Genomic DNA, 24,387 nt, shown 5'->3' on the forward strand with positions numbered 1-24,387 from the left:
GTTTACCCAGCTTACTGTCAAAGTTCGTCAGGCCACTGAGATAGGAAAGGGCACCCACGGCGAGCTTCGGAAAGTTGTGTGTATATTTGTTTGTTTTTTAGGGGGGGGCACCATCGTAACATGTTTTGAGCAATTAAATATATCTCTTGTTTTGCCTGTTTTGTGATATACATGCCTAAAAGGTGCGTAATATTTATATATACCTACTGAAATAATATCGGCATTATAATTATAATAACTTATGATTTTTCAGTTGGCAATTTTTTGGTGCCCCTCAGGACTTGGTGCCCCACGCACAGGGCGTAGTGGGCGTTATGGGAGCGGCGGCACTGGGTACACTTGCACTTAGAGTTTCATGTTGTTTAATTGTAACTTGTTTAACTACATGCTCTTATGGTTTCCTCCCTTTAGCACTTATTTTTTGGTTGTTCACAATGTGTACTTCTTGTTTTGGCTACCCGCAATGCTTTGGGGTTTGGGGTTATCTTATTATCAGTGACCTATGCACTTTGTAAAGCTCTCTCTTGGAAGTCGCTTTGGATAAAAGCGTCTGCTAAATGAATAAATTTAACTATTTACTATTCTTCTTTAACAGTCAACCTAAACAAATTAGCTACAACAGAAGGTTAACACAATATATTAACATAGAAAAGGTTTGATTACGTCTGCTCACATTGCAGTGCTCCCACATTAACGAAACTGAAAATTGATGTTAGCAAATTGGCCAGTTCCCAGGATGATACTGATTCTCATACACACACAAATGCACTCACTTACATGCATGCACATACATAAACGCACACACGCATACAAGACTACTTTTTGTGTGGAAATGGCAGTGGTGATTGCTGCATAAATGAAAGTGGCACTGAAAATCTACAACCTTCCAAAATATGCACACAATGCATTCCTAGTGTGGCGACTGGTTTGCCTGATTTTGATTCTGTAGCTCAGCATCTTCATGTTCTTCATCATCTGCAGCATCTCCAGGTTCTTCATCTCCCTCAAGTTCTACATTGAATTGTTCGCTGCGGATTTCACAAAAATTGTGTAGAACACAACATGCAGAGATTATATAGGGGACCAGGGAAATGTGTGCGTCACATCTTTTAAGAAGACATCTCCATCTGCCTTTTAAGCGCCCAAAGGCCCTCTCCACCGTCATTCTTGCTTGACTGAGCCGAAAGTTGAAGTTTGTCTGCTCAGGTGTTATGCCTCTGCCCTCTGGAAATGGCTTCATAAGCCACGGCAGCAGTGGGTAAGCAGCATCACCAAGAATGACCAGAGGCACATCCACTTCTTCTAAAATCTCAGTCCATCCCGATAACAACGTGCCATTTTGGCTTTGTTCATACAGAGAGGAGTTGGCCAAAACTCGGGCATCATGGACTTTGCCTGGCCAGCTCACATTGATGTCCCAAAATGTCATCTTATGGTCCACTACACCTTGCAGGATAACTGAATAGAAACTTTTCCGGTTATAATAGTCAGCGGGGTCATCAGCTGGAGCCAGGATGCCAATGTGTGTCCCATCTATTGCCCCGACCACCTGCGGGAACCCCCATCTATCGCGGTAGCCCTGCACTATCATCCTCAACTCAGCAGCAGATGGTGTCTTTATGTATTGTGGTTTCATTACTTCATTTATGGCTGTCACAACCTCTTGTGTAATCATGCAGGCAGTGATTTGATTAATTAATTGATTAATGGTAGAACTCGGGTATCATTAAGAGTTTATCGATAATATGACTCTTATCGCAGAGTACCTGTGCTATTGCTAAACATTTGTTTAAAAAAATATATATTTTTAAATTATGAATTAAGTTACTCATCCTGTAGCCTACTCCTGCTGCTGATGTGCCGCTAGTAGAGGGGAGGGAGTGTGTGTGGGCCTATGTAAACATATGTGTGTTGTGTGTTGAGGAGATATGCCCCAAACAGAACGTCAGTAATATTACACTACTGTAATATCCATCCCTATTGGCTAATTTACTCTTTTACAGTTTAATACATGTTGAATAAAAATACCTCACTGGTCTTCTATGTAATAAGTACAACGTGAACGTTTCGTAGGCGTCCATAAGGGCCCACCTTCTCCTTCGGTACTCTCTCGGACTTCTCCTAATGTTGTGAAGGTATTGCACATATCGTCTCGAGATGCGCTCGTGTTCGTAGTCCGTTCTTATTGGGTTGCAACAACATATCAAAATAATTAACGATAGTATGACAATCGTAATACGGTGCTGATGCTCCATTGTCCGTGACAATATGATTAGGAAGTGAATTTCCCTCGGAAATGTTCTATCCAATAGATAAACAACCTGTACAACCTCATCATCGTTTTTTACAAACGTCGTTGTTTTTTTTTTTTACAAACGTTGGTTCGCTTAAAAAAGGACCGTGTGAACACTAACCGGACTCAATGAAAAATGCAACAAAGTAGCAACTCATCCACTGATTCGGACCAAGCAAACGGACTAATAGGTGTGAAAGCATTCTTAATGAGGATAGCACTCTCTGGTGTTTTTTCTCTTTACTGCAAGTTCTTATCGATTACATGGATAATTGATTGCTTTCCCTTTGACGCGATGATCTCTAGATTCCTTTGCAAGGTCTTTCATAAATTATTATCATGGCAACAAACGAGAATATAGGCTCTAGCCAAGTTGATATTTCAGGCGAAGGTTACAACAAAACGTGTATATTTTGTAAAATAGTTAACAAAGAAATGGGCACAGAGCTTCTTCATTCGGTATGTATGACGAGACAGGACCAACATACTGTAAATCTAATGACAGACTGAAAGACATAAGATAGCATGATGCTAGCACCATAGATAGGCTAGTGATTCACAAGGCAAAATACTGGATACAAATACAATTTTGTGGTTTACATTAAACCACACACTGCTGTTTATTTTCAGAGCAATGAGCATTACAACGTGGAAAGGTCTTGTGCTATAGCCTACTAGGTAACCAGATTTGAGTTTATGAAAAAAGTTTGGGATCAAACAATCGGATCTAAATGATCGCATTTGGAGTTTAATTATTGTTCATCTGGCAACACTGAGAGGCAGGCGACCGATAGACAGTTCTCTACAGTCAGAGCTGGAGCAAGAAGGAACATAACCAAGCCCCCACCCCTCGGCTTGAGGCAACAGCCCCGGTGGATGTAGTTGGTATTGCATTTCCGATTTTCTACCCGACTCGTCCGGTCGTTTTTATTCTATTAACTCCAGTCAACATATCGAAAACTATCTCCCCCAATAATTTTTGTTAGATTCTCGAACCTGGCTCATACTACTAGCTTTTTCATAGAATAATTTTTCCTGATTTTTGCAAAGATTGAAACCAATCCGAAATGGGTAAACTAGCAGCCCATTTATTTGCTTACGTCAAGAAAAGTTGCCTGAAAACGTGCTCGCGGATACGAACATTGAACGAGCACAAAAGGGAGCATCAGCAAATTGCTGATTTACCTGAGCTGAATGAGAACAAGGAAAAAGGATTTGATAATCTACAGCTGCCTGCCTTTATTGTAGCACGTTTTACAAATGGTTGCACATACATGACGGTTGTTTGTAGAGTTAATTTCAGTTATTTTAAAGCAGATTTAACAATTTTGTAATGAACGCTATTATGCTCATGGCATGACAAACGTAATTATAGTCTAATATAATTAGTTATAATATCGTGGGATGTTACGGCGTCATTATATATTGTTGACATGTTATTCTGAGGCAAAGACAAATATGAATAAATCATGTCTGATAACGTCAATATTGTTATGGTCGTTATATTGTTAGAACTTTAAGTCAGTTAACACCACAACGATGGCATTAACAATAAGCTAGTAATAGTAAGCAACACTTATCCTCATTATAATAGTTACAAAGGTATAGGCTTAATTTGCTTTGCAAAGCTAGAACAACGACGGAGCCAGATATTCAGGTTTACAGTTTATTTATCCGACACAATACATAAGCAGTTAAACTATAAACACGAAGCAAAAAGAAAAACGTATAGGCCCTGCACGTATAATACTACAGTACTAATAGTATTGATTTTCGTAAAGTTCACATGTAGGCTATCTGCTTCTTGATCGGACTTGTACCACATTCTGACAGTTTTCTGCAATGCCTTAGCTCCAGCTCACAAGCTCGCGACTGGTTGTCGCAAAGTATGACGTATACAGCTAGTTGCAAGCATGCACGAGTTTCGGAGCTTCTGCGCAAGACCGGACGAGTTGGTCTGGAAAGATGGCGCGGTCCATTAGGAGCTCTCGCTTGCCTCACTGCGCCACTGAGCACTTTTCATAGAAATGAATGGGGACGCCACCTTGGAAGACAGAAGTAGCTGTCTCTAGTTATATTAACTCCATGGCTCATTCAGCTGAACGTAAACCGGCTATCGGCCAATGTGAACTTTTGTGCTCGTGCCCTGTTAGTATCCGCGAGCACATTTGCAGGCAACTTTTCTTGACGTAAGCAAATAAATGGGCTGCTAGTTTACCCATTTCGGATTGGTTTCAATCTTAGCAAAAATCAGGAAAGATTATTCTATGAAAAAGCTAGTAGTATGAGCCAGGTTCGAGAATCGAACACAAATTATTGGGGGAGATAGTTTTGTAAATGTTGACCGGAGTTAATAGAATAAAAACGACCGGAAGACACGGGAACCAAACCGTAATTGCAATACCACCTACATCCACCGGGGCCGTTGCTTCGAGGCGAGGGGTGGGGGCTTGGTTTGGACAATAGTAGTTTACAGCGGTCGGGATTGGACACAGTGACGCTAGTTTGTGAAAGACCCAGAGAAACACCAATATCCGATGAGGCAAAATCCCGGACAATTTTGGAATCCCTGCCGGACGCATTTTTTAGGTCTCAAAAACAGGACATGTCCGAGTAAAAGAGGACGTCTGGTCACCCTAGCTATACACTGTGTATGAAACCGTTGTTTAAGGCGTGGCTGACAATAACCGACCCTTGTCTGACAGGACGAGGAAATCTCCTGTTTCAAAGACATAAGGCCTGGAGCACCCCATCACTACCTTGTCGTGCCCACCAGACACGTTGGCAACTGTAAATCACTAAGCAAAGCGCACGTGCACCTGGGTAGGTTTAGTAGTGTTTTATTAGAGAATCCAGTATTATATACATGCATGTGTAGAGTTGTGCAGCACTTGCTACAGTAGCAGAGATAACACAAAATACTGAAATAAAAGTCCTTATGCAAATTAACTTCTAATGTAGGCCCATTGTTGACATAATTTAATTTGACGTGCTAAGGCATCATGTCATATGAATACAGGAGTTGGGAATAACCTTGACGGTTCTTAAATCTTGCATGTCATCCATATTTAGTTATAAATGTAAAGTGTGTTGTGTGCCCACAGTGGAGCGCATGGTGGATACTGGGAAGAAGATACTGCTGGAGAACAAAGTGACAGACCTCAGCGATGCCAGGTAGGCCAGCCCACTATGGAGCTAGAAAGCTGACAAAAGTATCTGAATTTGAATATGAAACATCTGAAATATTTGCGTGTCGAATTTCATAAAACTGAAATATTTTGCTGTTGAATATATAATATCTGAATTATTTGTATGCCGAATTTAATAAAACTGAAATATTTTGATCCAAAAATACAAATTTCTAAAATTCAGATTGCAGGAATTCAGATTCTTGAAATTCAGATTGCTGAAATTCAGATTCTTGAAATTCAGATTGCTGAAATTCAGATTGCGGAAATTCAGATTTAGATTTTGTCTGAACTAGGCCAAAGGTGAAACAGCTTGCCTTCACAGGGAAAAGTAGACGATTTCAGAACGACCGAATATAGACATTCGCTGACCGAATTTTACCCCAGAACAAAAGCTAAGAGTTGCTCGTTGGAGGAAGAGTATGGAGCAAGTGCTTATGAAACTTGTAAAAACTTGTGTCTTCTCCTCTGCCAAAATCTGCAGTTACTGTTACCAAGTGAGTCGAGATAGAGTCAGAGGGCGGCAGAGACCGATGGAAGACACGGAACAACTGGCAAAGCTATAGCCTATATATTTATGTTCCGTTGTTCTCTTTTCTGTGTTGGAGTTCTTTTAAGAGCTTGATGGCATCAACATCCAGCCTGATATAAAATCATGAACTTCAATTGTGTCTCTTAATTATAATACCCACACAGAAAATCCAGGTTGAATCAAGTCACGCTAGCTAGCTACTGTATTACTAATAGCCAATTTTGGATGGTCAAGCATATTTGTCATTGTCTCCTTATTCCTATCAAAGTCAATGTTCAGCCTATAGGCTATGTCCTAAGTGACATTTCAGATCGGTTATGGATAGTGAAATATTTGCTGTCTGAGAGATCGGACATAGTATTTAACAGCATAGATATAAGGAGTTATCTATGGTTAACAGGATATCTGTAGTGCGGCCGGGTGTGATTGAAATCATTGTCCACACGTTGTCTGGAAGTCAGTTTCGATCAAATGCCAACGATCTCCATACTAGATCTTGCCGACTTATCTTCTACACATCGGGACGTATGTGTGCTATCCCAGATACTTATGTGTGATCTGGGTATTCCTCCAACTAGCAACTCAGTTTGTTCTGAGGTAAAGTTCGGTCGTTGTGAAATTGTCTACTTTTTCCTGTGAAAGCAAGCTGTTTCACCTTTGGCTTAGTTCAGACAAAATCTGAATTTCCGCAATCTGAATTTCCACAATTTGAATTTCAGCAATCTGAATTTCAAGAATTTGAATTACTGCAATCTGAATTTTAGAAATTTGTATTTTTGGATCACAATAATTTCGTTTTATTAATTCAGATATTCTATATTCAACGGCAAAATATTTCAGTTTTATGAAATTTGACGCACAAATATTTCAGATCTTTCATATTCAAATTCAGATACTTTTGTCAGCTTTCTAGCTCCATAGCCCACAACCATACAAACCCTGCAACACTTTACATTAAGATTACATTCACTACACTATAGCAATATAGCAAAAGTATAGTAAAAACATTATATGTAAACATTAATTGCTATGTAAAATGGATGTAAAAAGGCACAGTTGAGGATTATTAGCAAAACAAATTTGATGTTAATACCCACTTACCTCTGAAAACTCCAACCGTACACACGTTTTCACATGAGTAATCACTTGTACCGTTAAACCGTAATGAAGTGTAACTATTTAGTTACGTGGTAGTTAATGTAGCCTAACCTTAATGTTGTGTTGCCAAATTAATTATTTGAATTTTGAATCATGTGAAAGGAAATCAAAAGTAAAACATCCAAACTAGTTTTGATTGATTGATTTCATACAGAAGCAAGTTACTGACAGAGTTAAAATAGACAAAATGTAACTAAGGACCAAGCTACAAACACAATTACGTAGTTTGAATACATTCGTTATTTTGTGACCACAACAGTACTAGATGAGACCCATAATGTCTATTGATCTAGGCAGGATGTGTGAAGATTAGAAATCTAATAATACATCACTTGTCTGTATCTGCAGGTTTGGTTTCCACTTGCCCCCTTTCTGTTCTGTCAGTCACCTGCACCTGCATGTCCTGGCTCCTGCCAGTCAAATGGGCCTGATGTCCCGCCTCTTTTACCGCCTCAACTCTTATTGGTTCATCACAGTAAGCTCCAATTACATGCATGTCATCTGGGTCTAGTTCTTCAGTTGTATGAATTAACATACTCAAACACATACACTCAAGCACTTAAGTGTCCCTCCTCTTGTAGCAACTGAGTTATTGACTGTCTCACTTTCTCTGTCTTGCCAATAGCAAATATATTATTTTGCCATTCTTGACATAAACAATGCCTTGTGTCTGTTCATCCCCCGCAGGCAGACCAGCTAATTGAACACCTGAACTCCAAAGGAGAGCCTAATTAAGTGATCAAAATGATTATATCATTTGAAGCTGATTTTGGGCTTGAGTCTGATTGTGTGAGAAGGTATGTGCATGTGAGAAATGTGTATGTGGGTGAGCTTGTATATATGTGTTTGATGACTAATAAATGAATAAATGACTAGTAGGGGTGCTATTGCCGTGAAGACAAACACAATTTTTGTTGTTGTATCAAGTCAAACTCAAATCAAAAATATATATTTTGAGCTGGTTTAAAATTGGCCACCAAAAGATGCATGGCAACGTACTGCATGTTTGTGAAATGATTGTCCATACATCGATCTTATAAGTAATGACAAATTTTCCAAGTTTGACCTGTAAAAAGACATTTAAAGTGTTCTCCTGGAAGAGGTACTTTTATCATGTGTGTTTACCATAGTACAGTAGCCACAGCATACACTATGCAAAAGGATATCTAAATCCTAAGAGAAACAAACAGGACAGATGAGATCAAATCTTAAATGAGGGGAAACGTTCCACTTTCATGCACTGAATAACAGCGTTATTAGTTATTCATCAGGTTGATCAATAGAGGTCTCTTTCATCCCATTATAGATGTCTGTCAGGGAGCGCAGTCAACAAAGGACACTCATGAACATTTTTTGTAGAATATTGTCAAGTTAATTATTATACAACTGAATGTTGAAGTGAATGACAATGTATCCTTGACTGAGTGCTACATTACAATAAAATGTGTTTAATCTATTGACTGATGGATTATGTTTAATGAATGTGATGCTGCTGCTAACCAGTATCAGTTTAATGATGACTGGGATGATACCATGTTTCCCCCTGCAAGGGAAGCACCATTCTAATGGAACTGCTAACAGTTGCTCCAGCTGATTTCCCATGAATTATGTGAAAGCTCAGGACTGCCTGGATTGACATTCCGAATTTATCTCAAACAATGAACTTGTGTCAATGTTGTTACAAAAAAACAATGCGATGTAAACATAAATAGCTATGTACAGTACTTTAAATAAAGGAAAAAATCAACAACATTGTTTTACCTTTATGTACCTGCAAAGTAAAACAGTTGGATGTGAAAACATGACATTATTGGACATCTTGTAGATTTCTGAAAGAGTTCATTACTTTTAACTATGGGATGTGTGTGTATGCCTGAAAAAGCCTTGTTTTTGTCATTGTTATTTCTTATGATGGAGTGTTTTACCATCTACAGTGAAAGTATGCAGTGTTTCACAGGTGAGTACTTTGTCGGCAGCCTCATAATCTTGTCAGTGTTCTATTATAGTGCATCAGGAAACAGTGTCCATTCAGGCCAGCGGGATCGGGTTTGTTCTTCAGCCCTATATTACATGTCACTGTTGCCTCCTCAGGTTCTCTGGGGCTGTGTCTCGATACCTTACAATTTCTAATTCAGTGTAAACCTTTTCACTTCCCCATGTAAGAGGTTGAGGTGTAAAATACCTGAAAAGAGAAATCTGCACAAATAGTGCTAGGACTCATACAGTGGATTTACAGACAACCAGTGTTTTTATGCTAATATATATTACTTTTTAGGTATCTTTTTACTGTGCCTGTCAATGTGGCTGTACAGTGCACTTTGCCACTGAGGATCAATACATTACTAATCTACTATCTGCATCTTCTTTTGCAACGTTCACTGGCAAAAGCCTTGTCTATTTGAAATGTGTGAACATTGATCTGTCTGTTCCCCCTTTCTCTTCTGCATCGCCTCCCAGTCTTTGTAATCCATAGAACCGTGGTCATGTGAAGTGTGCACTTAGGATAAATAAAATATACAATCAATGGTGACATTTTAGAGTAGTGATGTGCTGATACTCAATGACCCTCAAAAAGAAGGGACCTCTCTTGCCTATATAGTATCTGACTTTTTTATGGTGTCATCTGTGAAAGTCACTGCAGCAGTGTGATGAGCACATGGTCATCCTGACCCTGCCAAAGCATCTCCCCGTCAAACTGGACCAAGCCCTGCTTCCTGGCACGCAGCAGGATCCCCACCAACTTATTGGAGATGGTCACATAGCGTTCAAACAGTTGGCCAAACTCTACCACTGGCTGCCCGTCCTCCCCATGCCCTCCTCCCATCTCCCTGATGACCAGGCAGAGCTCCTGGACCTCGCGGCCAATGTGGGACTGGGCGTCTTGGCCCCGCCGCTGAGTGAGGGAGCCCTCCTGGGGGCGGCCATAGCCATTTTGACCCAGCAGGGGCTGCATGCAGACTGGCTGGCCATCACTGCTGAAGGGGTTGTGTTTTTGGTGCTCCTGGTGTTCGTTGGACCACCTCTGCCAGTTCTCCTTCAGACCTTTCACAGACACCACGCACACAGTCCGGTCATCTTCAAAGGGGGGTGGGGCGTCATTGGCCATCTGCATGGTGACTATCCGGCGCTGGTACATTGGCTGGTTTCTCCTCAGGGGATCTGTCCACTTTTGGACATGGCCTAGGCCTACATTCTGCAGACAAGCAGGAACACAGAACAAGATAGTTAAAGAACCATAGAGCCTACGTAAAACAAGGTAGTTTAGCATATATACTGTAGAGTTGACCTCTCCATGCCAAACCTTTTGTTTGACATTTTCATAATAAATGGTTATTTTGTTTTGTTTAGCTGCTTTAGGATAATTTTACCTTGGAGCCCTTGGAAAAAAGGCCTTCTTACATTGCAATAAACTATACCCTAACACTTAATACAATTTCATTACATAACAATTTATATGTACCTATAATGTTTTTACCATGGGCTAGCAATTTACATGTAGGGACATGCAGCTATGTAGTTAGATGTAAGTTAATGTAACCTTAATCTTAAGTGTTGCCCTTAGCCTATTTCTATATGTCCCCATGAAGCAGAGACTTCAAACGAAGTAGTTTGATAACAATGTCAGTCTTACCTTGAACAATAGGATCCTAAGGACGGTTATTATAATCATTACAATTTACTCCAGAGTCCAAGCTTTTCTAGCTAAAATGTAGCCTATGTTTAAAAGAGTGAACACAATATTTGTCCAGCTTGCTAAGTGAAATGGATGTCTAAATAAACATAATCAGCCCATAATTACATTTGCTGCTTTGTGTCTAATTTGGCGTTGGTTACCTTTTTTTCCCACAACAAACTTCTTGCTATGATTGTATCCTTTGTTGGCTGGGGGGTAGGCCGGACAGCTATAGAATTTGTAGCCTATTTATTAGCAGATAGTCAGTTAGTTAACTATTTAATTCAATAATAAATGCTTCAATATATCGTGGCAATGCCAATATATTACTCTTTAACTAAACAATTTCCTAAATTCCCAAAACCCCGGGGGTGGGGCCAGGGGTGCAACTACCCAGTGTCAGAGGGGTATGCAGCAACAATTTTGGCGCCCCCCCCCCCAAAAAAAAATAAAAATAAATAATAAGTGTGCCGGACATCATCATGTATAGGCTTTATATAATAAAGGTTTATTTTAAAGTATATCAGCCACTGTAAATAACCATAATTATAAATAATGATATATGTATATATAGCATAGGTATATTCAGGGCTTGACAAATTGTGGCAAACATATTGTGACAAGTGGTAACCTAATCATCACCCCTGGTAACCACATTATTGTAGCCCACTTTTTTCATGTACTTTATTTTCATTACAAATAAATCATCATTGATGGCATTCGAGCATATGCTTTGCGGATGTTTAAGTTTGTGTACTGTTTGTTTACTACGTCCCCACTGTCAGACAAAGGCTAATTGTTATATTTCCCACATGCAGGGTTTTGATAAAGAAATGCATTTTTCATTCGCAATGGCAAGATTAGCTTAGCCTATAACAAAACATGTTAAATTATTTCGATTTGGCATTAGAACTAATCAAACTTCATCGGTAAGGAACCCCACTTTAGCTCACGTTAGCAAACACTAGTCTGAAAACAGTCTGTTAACATTAATATTTGCACATCTCCAAGTTTGGAGAACTCTGTGCATAATTGCACACTGTGCATGATTGATGTAAACCAGAGTTAGTGCATTAGTTAAGTTTTTCAGATTCTTGTCATTTATTGTACATGCTACCTTATATTTTCCTGTTTTCAGCTCATCAACCTCGGTTTTGCATATTCTAAATTAGCCTTAAACCAAAAATTTGGCTGCTTCATTCCGTAGTTTGCGTGTTAGCAAACGCTAGCTAGTCTGTTAACATGAATATTTGCAAGCCTCCAAGCACAAACGTCACACTTTAAATCCTACCTGTTGCCTTTAACCATCCACTTTTTTACTACTACTGTTACATCCCTTGACATGCCATCTCCCTTTCCCTATTTATTTTTTCTATTTTTAGCCCCTGACAGCTTTTTTGCTTTGTCCATCATTTTCCATAGACGACAACTCAATTCTGGTAACTGCTCGCTCAGCGCTCACGGCGCCCCCGCTCCCTCTAGATTTCAAAATTCTATTTTATGAGAAAGGGCACCTACCCTAGCGGTTCTAAAATATTTTATAACATTGAGGAAATGCAGAAACACACAACAGCAGCTATCTATAGAAAATACCCCAAAAATATTTAATATTTTTACATTTATTCATTTTTACCATTGCTTTGGCGCCCCCATGGTGCGGCGCCCTTATGCGCCGCATATAGCGCATACCCACTTTTTGCGCCCCTGGGTGGGGCTCGATGGCGAGCGCCTGGTGGCCGGGCCTTTTCCCATGGGGCCCGGATGGGCACAGTCTGAAGAGACAACCATCTGAGCTCACCATCCGCAGGAGGGGTCACGGGGGTCGGGTGGAGTGTGAGATGGGCGGCGGCCGAAGGCGGGGGGGGCCTTGGCGGTCAGAAGCTCGGCTGCAGAAGCTAGCTCTAGGGACGTGGAACGTCACCTCGCTGGCGGGAAAGGAGCCTGAGCTGGTGCTCGAGGTAGAGAGAATCCGGCTAGATATAGTCGGCCTCGCCTCGACGCACAGCATAGGCTCTGTCTCCTTGACAGGGGCTGGACTCTCTTCCACTCTGGAGTTGCTCTTGGTGAGAGGCGTCGAGCTGGGGTGGGAATACTTGTTTCCCCTCGGTTTGGTGCCTGTACATTGGGGTTCAACCCGGTGGACGAGAGAGTAGCCTCCCTCCGCCTTTGGGTGGAGGGTCCTCACTGTTATTTGTGCTTACGCACCAAACGGCAGCTCAGAGTATAAAAAAAATATGAGGGTCTGCTGGGAACGGCTGGCAGAACCCCCTGTCAGAAGGAGCTTCAACTCCCACCTCTGGGAGAGCTTCGATCATGTGTCGGGGGGGAGGGGGCGCGGACATTGAGTCCGAATGGGCCATGTTCCGGGCCTCCATTGTTGAAGCAGCTGACCGGAGCTGCGGCCGCAAGGCGGTCGGTGCATGTCGCGGCGGTAACCCTCGAACCCGGTGGTGGACTCCGGAGGTGAGGGATGCCGTCAAGCTGAAGAAGGAAGCCTATCAGACTTTTTTGGCTGGTAGGACTCCAGAGGCAGCTGATGTGTACCAGCAGGCCAAGCGGAACGCGGCTTTGGCGGTCGCAGAGGCAAAAACCCGGGCATGGGAGGAGTTTGGCGAGGCCATGGAGAATGACTTCCGAACGGCTTCAAAAAGGTTCTGGACCACCATCCGGCAACTCAGGAGGGGGAAGCAGTGCTCTGTCAACACTGTATATGGTGGAGATGGTGCGCTGCTGACCTCGACGGGGAACGTCCTGGATCAGTGGAAGGAATACTTCGAAGACCTCCTTAATTCCACCAACACGCTTTCCGATGTGAAGGCAGAGTATGGGGACATCGGGGGGGGGGCCCTTCTATCTCTGGGGCTGAGGTTGCCAAGGTGGTTGAAAAGCTCCGTGGTGGCAGGGCCCCTGGGGTGGATGAGGTCCGTCCGGAGTTCCGTAAGGCTCTGGATGTTGTAGGGCTGTCTTGGTTGACACGATCGCGTGGACATCGGGGACAGTGCCTCTGGACTGGCAGACCGGGGTGGTGGTTCCCCTCTTTAAAAAGGGGGACCGGAGGGTGTACTCCAACTTTAGGGGGATCACACTCCTCAGCCTCCCTGGGAAAGTCTATTCAGGGTCCCGGAGAGGAGGGTCCGTCGGATTGTCGAACCTCAGATTCAGGAGGAGCAATGTGGTTTTCGTCCTGACCGTGGAACAGTGGACCAGATCTATACTCTCCGCAGAGTCCTGGAGGGTACATGGGAGTTCGCCCAACCAGTCTACAGATGTTTTGTGGATTTGGAAAAGGCATTCGACCGTGTCCCTCGGGGGCTCATGTGGGGGGTGCTCCGAGAGTATGGGGTACCGGATTCCCTGATTGGGGCTGTCCGGTCCCTGTACGACCGGTGCCAGAGTTTGGTCCGCATTGCCGGTAGTAAGTCAAACTTGTTCCCGGTGGGGGTTGGACTCCGCCAGGGCTGCCCTTTGTCATCGATTCTGTTCATTACTTATATGGACAGAATTTCTAGGCGCAGTCAGTGCGTTGAGGGGGTCCGGTTTGGTGACCTCCGGATCAGGTTGCTGCTTTTTGCAGATGATGTGGTCCTGTTTGCTTCATTGGGCCTCGACCTTCAGCTCTCACTGGAGCGGTTCGCAACCGAATGTGAAGCGGCTGGGATGCGAATCAGCACCTCCAAATCTGAGGCCATGGTTATCAACTGGAAAAGGGTGGAAAGCCATCTCCGGGTTGGGGAGGAGATCTTGTCCCAAGTGGAGGATCTCGGGGTCTTGTTCACAAGTGAGGGAAGAATGGAGCGCGAGATCGACAGGTGGATCGGTGCGGCGTCCGCAGTGATGCGGGCTCTGCATCGGTCCGTCGTGGTGAAAAAGGAGCTGAGTCGAAAGGCGAAACTCTCCATTTACTAGTCGATCTACGTTCCTACCCTCACCTATGGTCACGAACTATGGGTAGTGACCAAAAGAACGAGATCGCGAATACAAGCGGCCGAAATGAGCTTTCTCAGCAGGGTGTCCGGGCTCTCCCTTAGAGATAGGGTGAGAAGCTCGTCATCCGTGTGGGGCTCAGAGTAAAACCGCTGCTCCTCCGCGTCGAGAGGAGCCAGCTGAGGCTCGGGCATCTGATCAGGATGCCTCCTGGACGCCTCACTGGTGAGGTGTTCTGGGCACGTCCCAATGGGAAGAGGCCCCGGGGAAGACCCAGGACACGCTGGAGGGTCCTCGAGGTCCCTGAGGCGAGCGAGGAAGATTGTGGCCGACTACTCCCACCCTGGACACTCCCTGTTTCAGTTACTCCCCTCCGGCAGAAGGCTGCGGTCCATCAAGACCAAAACCTCACACCACAAGAACAGCTTCTTCCCATCCGCTGTTGGCCACTTTAACAAGGCCAAGGACTCACACTGACTTTAAATCACAAGCTGCACAATGACACCCCGCACATTGCACTATTGTATCGTTCTCTTGCACTATCTGTTTTTTTTAGGTTAGATTGTAAACTATGACTACTTATATTTTATCTTTTATTTTATTCCCCTTAGTAATAGCTAGACCCCCCTTAGTATTAGCTAGACTTTGCTCCTTTTGTATAGTTAGTCCACATATTTAAGTTTCAATAATCCTATATGTTTAATGTATGCACCTCCCTGCCAAAGAAAATTCCTTGTTTGTGCAAACATTCATGGCGAATAAAATCCCTTCAGATTCTGATTACTTGTCAAATACTTTTTGAGTATTTCAAGTGAATTTTGTTACATAAATTAATGTGTATACTGATGTCAAAACTGCCTGCACATTGCAAATGTACAAGTGCTGTATGGTGAATGTGGCCTACAATTATGACAACTGGCTCAACCATTGTGCATGTTATGACTTCTGTTATGCACTGAATGTTTCGTTGTTTGTTGTGGAAAGACAATTTAACAGAAAGCCAATATAGTAAATTTTGATCAACATAAGCAATTTATAACGTAGGAAACAGCAGACAACATCATGAAGTGCTTCGAGCGGCTAGTCAAATCATTCATCTGCTCCTCGCTGCCCCCCACCCTGGACCCTATGCAGTTTGCATACCAGTCCAACAGGTCTACAGACAATGCCATCACTCTGACTATGCACACCGCTCTCTCCCACATGGACAAAGGGGATACGTATGTGAGGATGCTGTTCATTGACTACAGCTCAGCATTCAGCACCAGCATCCCCTCCAGACCTGGGACTAAGCACCTCCCTCTGCAAGTGGATCTTCCACTTCCTGATGGGGAGGCCACAGGCGGTGAGAATCGGTGACCGCACCTCATCCACACTGATTACCAACACAGGCACCCCCCAGGGCTGTGTGCTCAGCCCTCTCCTGTTCTCCTTGTTCAATCACGACAGTGCGGCAACGCACTGCTCCAACCTCCTTCTTAAGTTTGTTGATGACACAAACATCGTGGGCCTCATCTCTGACAGTGACAAGTCAGCCTACAGAGAGGAGGTTGACACCCTGACATCATGGTGTCAGGACAATAACCTCTCTCTCAACGTCAGCAAGATCAAGAAGATGATTGTGGACTATAGGCGGCAGGAGGACTACTCGTCAACGGATCTGAAGTAGAGAAGGTCAGCTGCTTCAAGTTCCTCGGGGTGAACATCAGCAACGACCTTACCTGGTCTGTTCACATGGACAGGGTGGTCAAAGCGGCCCGTAAATGCCTCTTCTTCCTGAGGAGACTGAAGAAGTTTGGTATGGACTCAGTCATCCTCACTAACTTTTATAGATGCACTAAAGAGAGCATTCTGACTGGTTGCATTACAGTGTGGTATGGGAGCTGCACAGATAGGGATCGCAAGGCCCTACGAAGTGGGGTCCGTTCTGCTGAGTTCATCATTGGCAGGAAGCTTCCAGCCCTACAGGACACCGACCACACACGATGCCTCAGGAAAGCTGGCAGGATTCTAAGAGACTGTTACCACCCATCCGTCAGTCTCTTTCCCCCTGTTGCCTTCTGGCAGGCATTACCGCAGCTTTCGGTCGTGCACACGCAGACCGGACAACAGTTTATACCCAAGGGCCATCAGGCTTCTGAATGGACATTTATATGGACATTGATTCACTTCACACTAGTCACTTTAAACACTGTCACTTTCAGCTACTGGTTGCACTATTAGTAACAGTGTACTACTGTACTTTGCAATCAGGCTTCTGTGTGGTCATTGACATAGTCATTGATTGACCTCTTAATAGTTACTTACACACTAGGGCTGCAGTGGCATCTAAATGCACGGGCTTACCTGGGCTTAAGCCCGGGACCTCGACCAATCAGGGGCCTCTTAATAATAATACAAAATAATAATGATGATAAAGCTCGGCTTTGCTGTATCAACGTTCAAGCCTCATTTCAATATTTCCCGGCATGACCTCACGCTCAGTTAGTAAGTAGTTAGTATTCGCAGTGTCATTACTGTGCTCTACAGTGGCATCTAATCAAAATGCAACAAAAACTAGAGAGGGTACAATTTCTGGGGAAATTGTAGGGTGTGCTTAGCCTGGCTGCCAGCCCAACTTCTCCCCGCCCACAAAAAAAATTGGTCGGGAAGTTGGGTCTGGAGGGTCTCGTATTGGGGAACAACTACAGAAAACCAGAATCTGGGCGTACCAATGAAATTGCCAGGGCGGGCTTTATACGATGATGGACAGATGATCAACAGTAACATAATCAACAACGTCACGAAAAAGCCCTTGGGTTGAATTCGTTTTCAACAAACAACATATTACGTTGCTCTGATTGGTTGTAGGTCTATCCAATTGAGCGAAGAGGCATTTGTTTTACGAGTTCGGTTGAAACATGCCCCGTAGTCACAGCCCAACAGAGTTTTCAGACTCATATTCTGACTAGAATTATGAGTATGACAACGTCAGGCTATGGTGTGCTTGCTTGCGTCGGTTGTAAATGGGTCCATTTAATATGAAACAAGCTAAACCCCCTTTGAGACTAGCTATTCTAACAATGTTGTCACCGGCAGTATTTTTCAGATGGAATCGCGATTCAAACAGTAGGCTACCATCTGCTAACTGAAAATACCCCCCCTAACCCAAACGCAGCTTTTTGGTTTCAGTCTAGATCCCTGCGTGGAGATGCTGAATTGTGTTACGAAGCTAGCCTAGCTGCTGTTGCTAGCCAAACTATACACTGAGGGGATTGTTTGAATGCGCCGGAAATTTAAAACGTTTCTTTTGACATAAAAATTTGACTGTGGCATTGAAGACAGCAACGCACCACACAAGCTTGAGTTTAGAATACATTATTTAATGTGACATTACTCACTGTTCATGCAAGTCTTGAATTGCTTAAATGTATAATTCTGTTGGTACATCATGGCACGATACAATACTTGCTGTGCTAATATGTACTGACTTGTGACGTAGGCTAGCACTGAGTTCCCTTCGTTGACACAAGCCACTTTTTGCCACAAAAACTGAATTTCAGCCTAAACTGTACAACGGTTCAATCCCGCAGGCAATGATCTTGTGTGGGATATTTGGCTATATTGCTGTTGAGAAATTGATTGTGCGATTAGCGGGGAGGGGGCCTCAAAAAATGAAAAAATCCATAGCCTAGGGGCCTCAAGTGCTATTAAGATGACCTTCACACTGTCACTTTCAGCTGCTGGTTGCACTATCTGTAATTATGCACTATTTCACTCACTGTACTCCACCTAGGTTAGAAGTAGGTTAGAGGGTTGTAATAGGTTTTATGTGTATTTAGGGTTAGTATAGTGTATTATTTATTTAGGGTTAGTATAGTGTATTATTTATTGCTATCTGTATATTTAGGAATTTTTACTTATTTAAGCTTAGCATAGATGTAAATTGTGTTGTGTACGTACATGTTATGTTATGCCAGGTGCTTGCATTGTCTTGTCTTAAGAATTTCAGTGCTCATTCTGACCTTGTGTTGTTCTGTGTACCTGACAATAAAAGACTTGAACTTGAACAAATGAAGGCTACAGCATTGGCAGTTTGACTAGAATAGATGAGAACTTTAGAGATGACATGCATTTCAATTGTGATCTGAGAAATATAGATACCAAAACCACTGAGAAAAAATGTAATCACCAGCTGCATCACGGGCACTGCACTATTTATCTATAATTCCAGAAATCTGTGTGTCATCAACATCATTGTGGGCACTGTGCCTTTTCTATAATTCCAGGAATGTGTGTGTGTGCCACCAATTTTTATCACGGGCACTTTGCACTATCAATAGTTCAAGGAATTTGTATTTGTGTGTTTCACTGTCATTTAAATCACCAACTGCATCACGGGCACTGTGCACTAGTAACACACAAGCCCGGTTTTGCGTCAAGCCAAGGAGCGAGGGGTGGGGGACTCTATGCGTTTATTGGGGTATTAGTGGACGAGCAACATCACCAGTCAAAACCGAACTAACTAACACAGATAGCACAACAAATAAGTAAATGCAAGGAAGTATGCTAATCCCAGCTCTACACCTAGTCGCTAGCCAGAAGCGAATAGGCAAATTCACTTGGTCGCTGCAGTGGATCAGCACCTTACGAGTGAGCAAGGCGCTCACTAGCAGTGACCTGTACGTAGCCTACAACTCTCAGTTGTTGAATTTGTGCACGAACAGGCTATTTGCTATCTTGCCAGTGAAAAATTAATATCTGCGCGTGTAAAGTAATCTATGCGCTCGCGATTTTTTACATACATTTGACGCCATAGCTGGCTTGCACTCTGTAAATTGCTGTAGTAAGCGATGTCATTGCAACATTTTTGGTAGCCTATCCACCTTATTCCTAGCTCCCATGATCCATTTCCTGAATTATGGGCGCGACTTCCGGAGCAGGCGATTGTAATGGTAACGCTCATAAACAGTCATTGCGGTAAGCTAATTGATGCGAAATAAAACATGTGGGAACACAGCCTGTTACACCAGAGTCGGGACAGTTTGATCATACCTATGCCTTCTACTATTGAGGGATGGGAGGCCGACCTGAAAAAGTGGCCTCAAATAACATACAATAGCATATTTAGCTACTTTATTAACTCTGTTGCTACGGACGGTGAAGCGATAAATAACCTGAAATAACCCTCTTCTTTTGGCTCTCGACGAAGGCGGTCACATTTTTCTCTCCTCCCCTCCCTGACCTTTCCTGCTTCGCTCTGTCTTGTCTTGTATGTCTCAAGATACTCTCTAACGATCACTCTCCGAAACTAGAAGCATGGAATTAATTAGCTGGTCTCTCAATGCAATTGACACCATCTTCTCGAAGAGAAGCTCGGGTTCGGGGGAACCCAACTGTCCTGATGGGACGTTCGCAGCTGGCTACACGATGGACGCGTGGGACAATTAGCGTGTCGTGTGTCTAGCGGCACTTTCCGTTGAGGATGTTGAAGACATCTTTATATTTGGAACCGTGATTACAGGCTTTCTGTTGTTTGGATAGGCGGTTGGCTTGTATATCGAAAAGTCAAGGAAACGGCTGCAGCCATCAAAAGCCCCCTTAGGCGGCCCGACCTGATTGATACGGTGGGCAGAGCCGTTGGAGCACTGACTGTGAATTTACAGCGGAATATGGATTACAACAGGGATACGTTTGCGGCTCTGCAAAGGAGGTTCGAGGAGTTGGAGGCCTTCCTGAAGGATGGACGTGAAAATTGAGTCGCGTCTACTCGTCTAAACAACTACACCAATCTTATCTACTTTCGGCCCCGTAACCAACACAGGCCTTGGCCAAGGCCGTTGCTGGAAAACAACTCCCCTGGAGAGCGCTGAAGCGAGACTATCTTGCTCTTCCCTTCCCACTCCCCGACCATCATCTGTGGCTTGGTCTCTACCCGGGTCATGACCAAGGACGTCTCCTTGCCAACACAATCTGCATAGGGAGACTCGGACTGATTGTGGCCTAGGTCGAGGGCGCCAACCCAGACCTACTCACACATTAACTTTCACCTACTACAGATACCACCACCCCCCCACCCCCATCCAACGCCTTCGACTGCTTTCTCTGGGTGGCTGGCGGGTCTGTGTCCAGCGCCTATCATGGCTGCAGGTCCAGATGCTGTTGGTCTACCCCCCCCCCCCCCCTTTCCCATTGCAAGTTTTGTAATGTTGTGTTGTAAATGTTTGTGGGCTTATGTGCTGAGGTTTTTGCCTGTTCCCACACTGCACTCCTGTAGGAGCATTGTCTGGGGGTTGCCTTTTTCTCTCCTCCTCTCTCCTCATGTTATGCTTTGTAACCTTTCTAATTGGCGCCGCTAATGGCTGCCTAGGTAGGCTCTCCTGCCAAAGTAAATTCCTTGTTTGTGTAAACTTTCATGGCGAATAAACACCAATTCTGATTCTGAAAAGCTCTTGAGTCTTATCAGTAGCGGTACCTACACAGCAATAAAGTTGGTCGCGTTTTAATAAAGGAGGTGGGACACAACCTTATCTACCTTAAAGCAGACATAGAGCCTAGTCAGAGCCTCAAAAATCACCGGTCCTGGGTTTTAGTTTCATCATCAGGTGAAATAGAAATGGCTGGGTGCTCATGTGTAGCTGGACCAGCACACTACTAACCCACAAAAATTAATATATGAATAATTGCATCCCACCTTTACTGACAGTAATTCAACTAAATCTGTGGAGGTCTTTTGTAGCCTAAACACAAAGTAGGATGCGGATTTCCTCCGTCGGCTTTTTATCCACAAAATGAAATGAGTACACATACGATAGTGTTTTGGGTGGTCTCTTCAAGGCTAGGCTTTTCAGCTACATTCTTTTGTAGTCCTCATCTGTCGGCGAAGGAAACTGTAGCCTACCGTTTGTCACAAGAAATCCCTTTTTGTTGTGGGTGTGTGTTCAACACACTGTCGTTGAAGCTACAGATTTAGCGAAATCTGGTTGTTAGCTAGTAAAGCCACAAACAGCGCAACAGGTAGCCAACCAGAGCTCCGCAATGACATTTTATAACAATGATAATAACCATCAAATGACAACAAGTGTTTAAAAACAAACCAGTTTTAGTTCAATTACAGTTGAAATTACTTTAGAAAGAATCACTGTTGACGGCTGGCTGGGACTAATTTATTAGTGATGTGTCGTTCGTGAACGATTTCGTTCATTTTGAACGAATCCTTATAAGGACTCGGGAGTAACAAGTCCTCTCAACGAGTGATTCGTTCATTTCCCGACTCGGTCTTTCTACGAGTCTTTGGATCATTTTTCACGTGACCTGCATAGGTTCTGTAGCCTACTGGCAGCTAGAGGAAACGAACAATTCGTTCATTTCCCGACTCGGTCTTTCTACGAGTCTTTGGATCATTTTTCACGTGACCTGCATAGGCTCTGTAGCCTACTGGCAGCTAGAGGAAACGAACGATTCGTTCATTTCCCGACTCGGTCTTTCTACGAGTCTTTGGATCATTTTTCACGTGACCTGCATAGGCTCTGTAGCTAGAGGAAACGAACGATTCGTTCATTTCCCGACTCGGTCTTTCTACGAGTCTTTGGATCCTTTTTTCACGTGACCCGCATTGTATTTTTTTAGTAGAGGAAACAGTTTCCTTATTCACTTTCGCGTGGCCGCTGTTTTAGTAAGACGTGAATGATATTCGCTCACGTCATCATACTGACTGGTTTTGTTATTTTCACTGTACATTTACACTTACAGTTTAGTGCAGTGTAATTGTTTGACGTGATAATTAAATGCTAGTGTGATAATACATGACCAAATCATACAAACTCATGATACATTATTTTAATGCAGGAATTTATTTTTGAAATAATATCTGCTGGTGCACATGTCATGCACTAACCTACATGAGAATATCATACGTGTTTGCAGTGGAGTATGGAGTGAAATTCAACATTGTGCACACTGCCAGTGAGCCAGTCTGACTGAGGCCAACGTCAAAACAGTGTAACAGGAATGCAGTCTCACTCAGATTGCCAGTTTAATCAAATCAGAAAAATAATCGGACCAGCTGGCTAAAAGCAGAATTCCCATACCTCTTGAAAGCTGCCCTGCTCGACTTTTTAGATGTAGAATTGACTGTAAAACTGTAAAATTATTAACTTTTTGACATGACGTGAATGGTTGCCGCTCGACTATGCGGTCTGTACCGGGCGACATTCTCTCTCAAATTTCAAGACTTTCGTGACCCGAATCAAAATTCTGATGCGACAGATCAATGGGTAATCGCTTTTTCTCTCAAGGGCTGTCCTCCTCGACCCTTTTGGTCTTTTTAAATCTAACTATTTGTATTATCCGTGTGGTCCATTTGCCATTTAAAATGCTATCCTTTCCCGGTTTTCTGCAGCCACATTGCGCGCGCATCCCGAATGTTTACAGACAAATAATTGGTCTATAGCCTACTAAACAGTTAGCCTGACGTTGTCATACTCATAATTCTAGTCAGAATATTAGTCTGAGAACTCTCCGTTGGGCTTTGACTACGGGGCGTGTTTCAAACGAGCCTGGAAAACAAATGCCTCTTCGCTCAATTGGATAGACCTACAACCAATCAGAGCAACGTAATATGTTGTTTGTTCAAAACAAATTCAACTTAAGCGCTCTTTTGTGACGTGGGTGATTACGTTACTGTTGATCATCTGTCCATCATCGTATAAAGCCCGCCCTGGCAATTTCATTGGTACGCCCAGATTCTGGTTTTCTGTAGTTGTTTCCCAATACGAGACCCTCCAGACCCAACTTCCCGACCAAATTTTGTTGTGGGCGGGAGAAGTTGGGCTGGCAGCCAGGCTACTAAACAGTAGTAGCCTAATAGTAGCAGAATTAGTACGGAGGCATTTCTTCACGAGGAAGGAGGAGAAAAAGTAAGTGTTTGATTTAGCCAATAAAATTAGGTACTTGGACATTCTTTTTTGCAAGATATAGGGATGAAAACGATTTTAAAAAGCCTCAACTGAAAGGAAACAAATATGAACACCACACAACCTGTCACTACCAATAAATTATCAAGGTTTATTCCCACCACACAGGCTAGGCCATACCCTACTGTTCTTTCAACGTGATATCTTGTTAATGCATCGGTACATTTAGAAATTAGTAGAGTTAGAACTTAAAAATTATTTTCTTTTGAGTAGCATACTTTCACAATCCATAACCTACCACATAAAACGTAAAACAATGTTTTGATTTCAATACGTTATTAAGTTCATAAAACAATGTCATTGCAATATGGACAGAGTAGGCTACAACCTGAAGTGATTTTATGAACATAAGTGTTCTGCAGCACATCAGAGCAGGTCAAGTTCATGAAAATCCTAGTCCAATTTTAACAGATCAAAAAAATGTCGGGCTTCTTCACTATAGACTAGCTACAGTAAAGAACAGACTTGTCACAATCATGATGTCTTACCTCATAAACCTCTGTGCATCTCTACTTGTTGCTTCCTTTGCTCCAGTTAAGCCGAGTCACCTTTCTGCGTTGGCAACACAGTCCATTCTATGGAACTTTACATTACACAGTCCGGCTGAGAATTACCTTAGCTAAAATGCTGACAGACATTGACATCGACCAATGACAGCCTGGTGC

General features: G+C 43.1%; 2 protein-coding genes across 4 annotated transcripts; one reads left to right on the forward strand and one right to left on the reverse strand.

The window, feature by feature from the left end:
* The first annotated feature begins 2,604 nt into the window (after positions 1 to 2,604).
* On the forward strand, positions 2,605 to 8,627 carry hint3 (histidine triad nucleotide binding protein 3). 3 transcript variants are annotated; one of them, XR_014766412.1, is made up of 6 exons: positions 2,605 to 2,752; positions 4,999 to 5,116; positions 5,398 to 5,467; positions 7,520 to 7,646; positions 7,859 to 7,968; positions 8,478 to 8,627. XR_014766412.1 is itself a non-coding variant. In XM_084703951.1 (5 exons), the coding sequence occupies exons 1-5, from the start codon at positions 2,633 to 2,635 to the stop codon at positions 7,904 to 7,906; spliced, it is 483 nt and encodes a 160-aa protein (XP_084560077.1). In that variant the 5' UTR covers positions 2,605 to 2,632; the 3' UTR covers positions 7,907 to 8,627. The 3 variants fall into 3 exon arrangements, 2 of the variants coding, with proteins under 2 accessions (XP_084560077.1, XP_084560078.1); XM_084703951.1 differs by having other exon boundaries at positions 7,859 to 8,627; XM_084703952.1 differs by lacking the exons at positions 7,520 to 7,646; positions 7,859 to 7,968; positions 8,478 to 8,627 and adding an exon at positions 5,966 to 7,504.
* Positions 8,628 to 8,774: 147 nt separating this feature from the next.
* Positions 8,775 to 24,316, reverse strand: LOC146300608 (actin-binding Rho-activating protein). Its single transcript, XM_084703950.1, has 2 exons — positions 24,211 to 24,316; positions 8,775 to 10,364 (listed from the first exon to the last, which is right to left on the reverse strand). Exon 2 carries the CDS (start codon positions 10,305 to 10,307, stop codon positions 9,804 to 9,806), a length of 504 nt encoding a protein of 167 aa, XP_084560076.1. The 5' UTR covers positions 10,308 to 10,364; positions 24,211 to 24,316; the 3' UTR covers positions 8,775 to 9,803.
* Positions 24,317 to 24,387: the final 71 nt, after the last annotated feature.

Source organism: Hypomesus nipponensis, chromosome 2 (genome assembly GCF_054491055.1).
Source record: "Hypomesus nipponensis isolate SF chromosome 2, ASM5449105v1, whole genome shotgun sequence".
NCBI classification, from domain to species: domain Eukaryota; kingdom Metazoa; phylum Chordata; class Actinopteri; order Osmeriformes; family Osmeridae; genus Hypomesus; species Hypomesus nipponensis.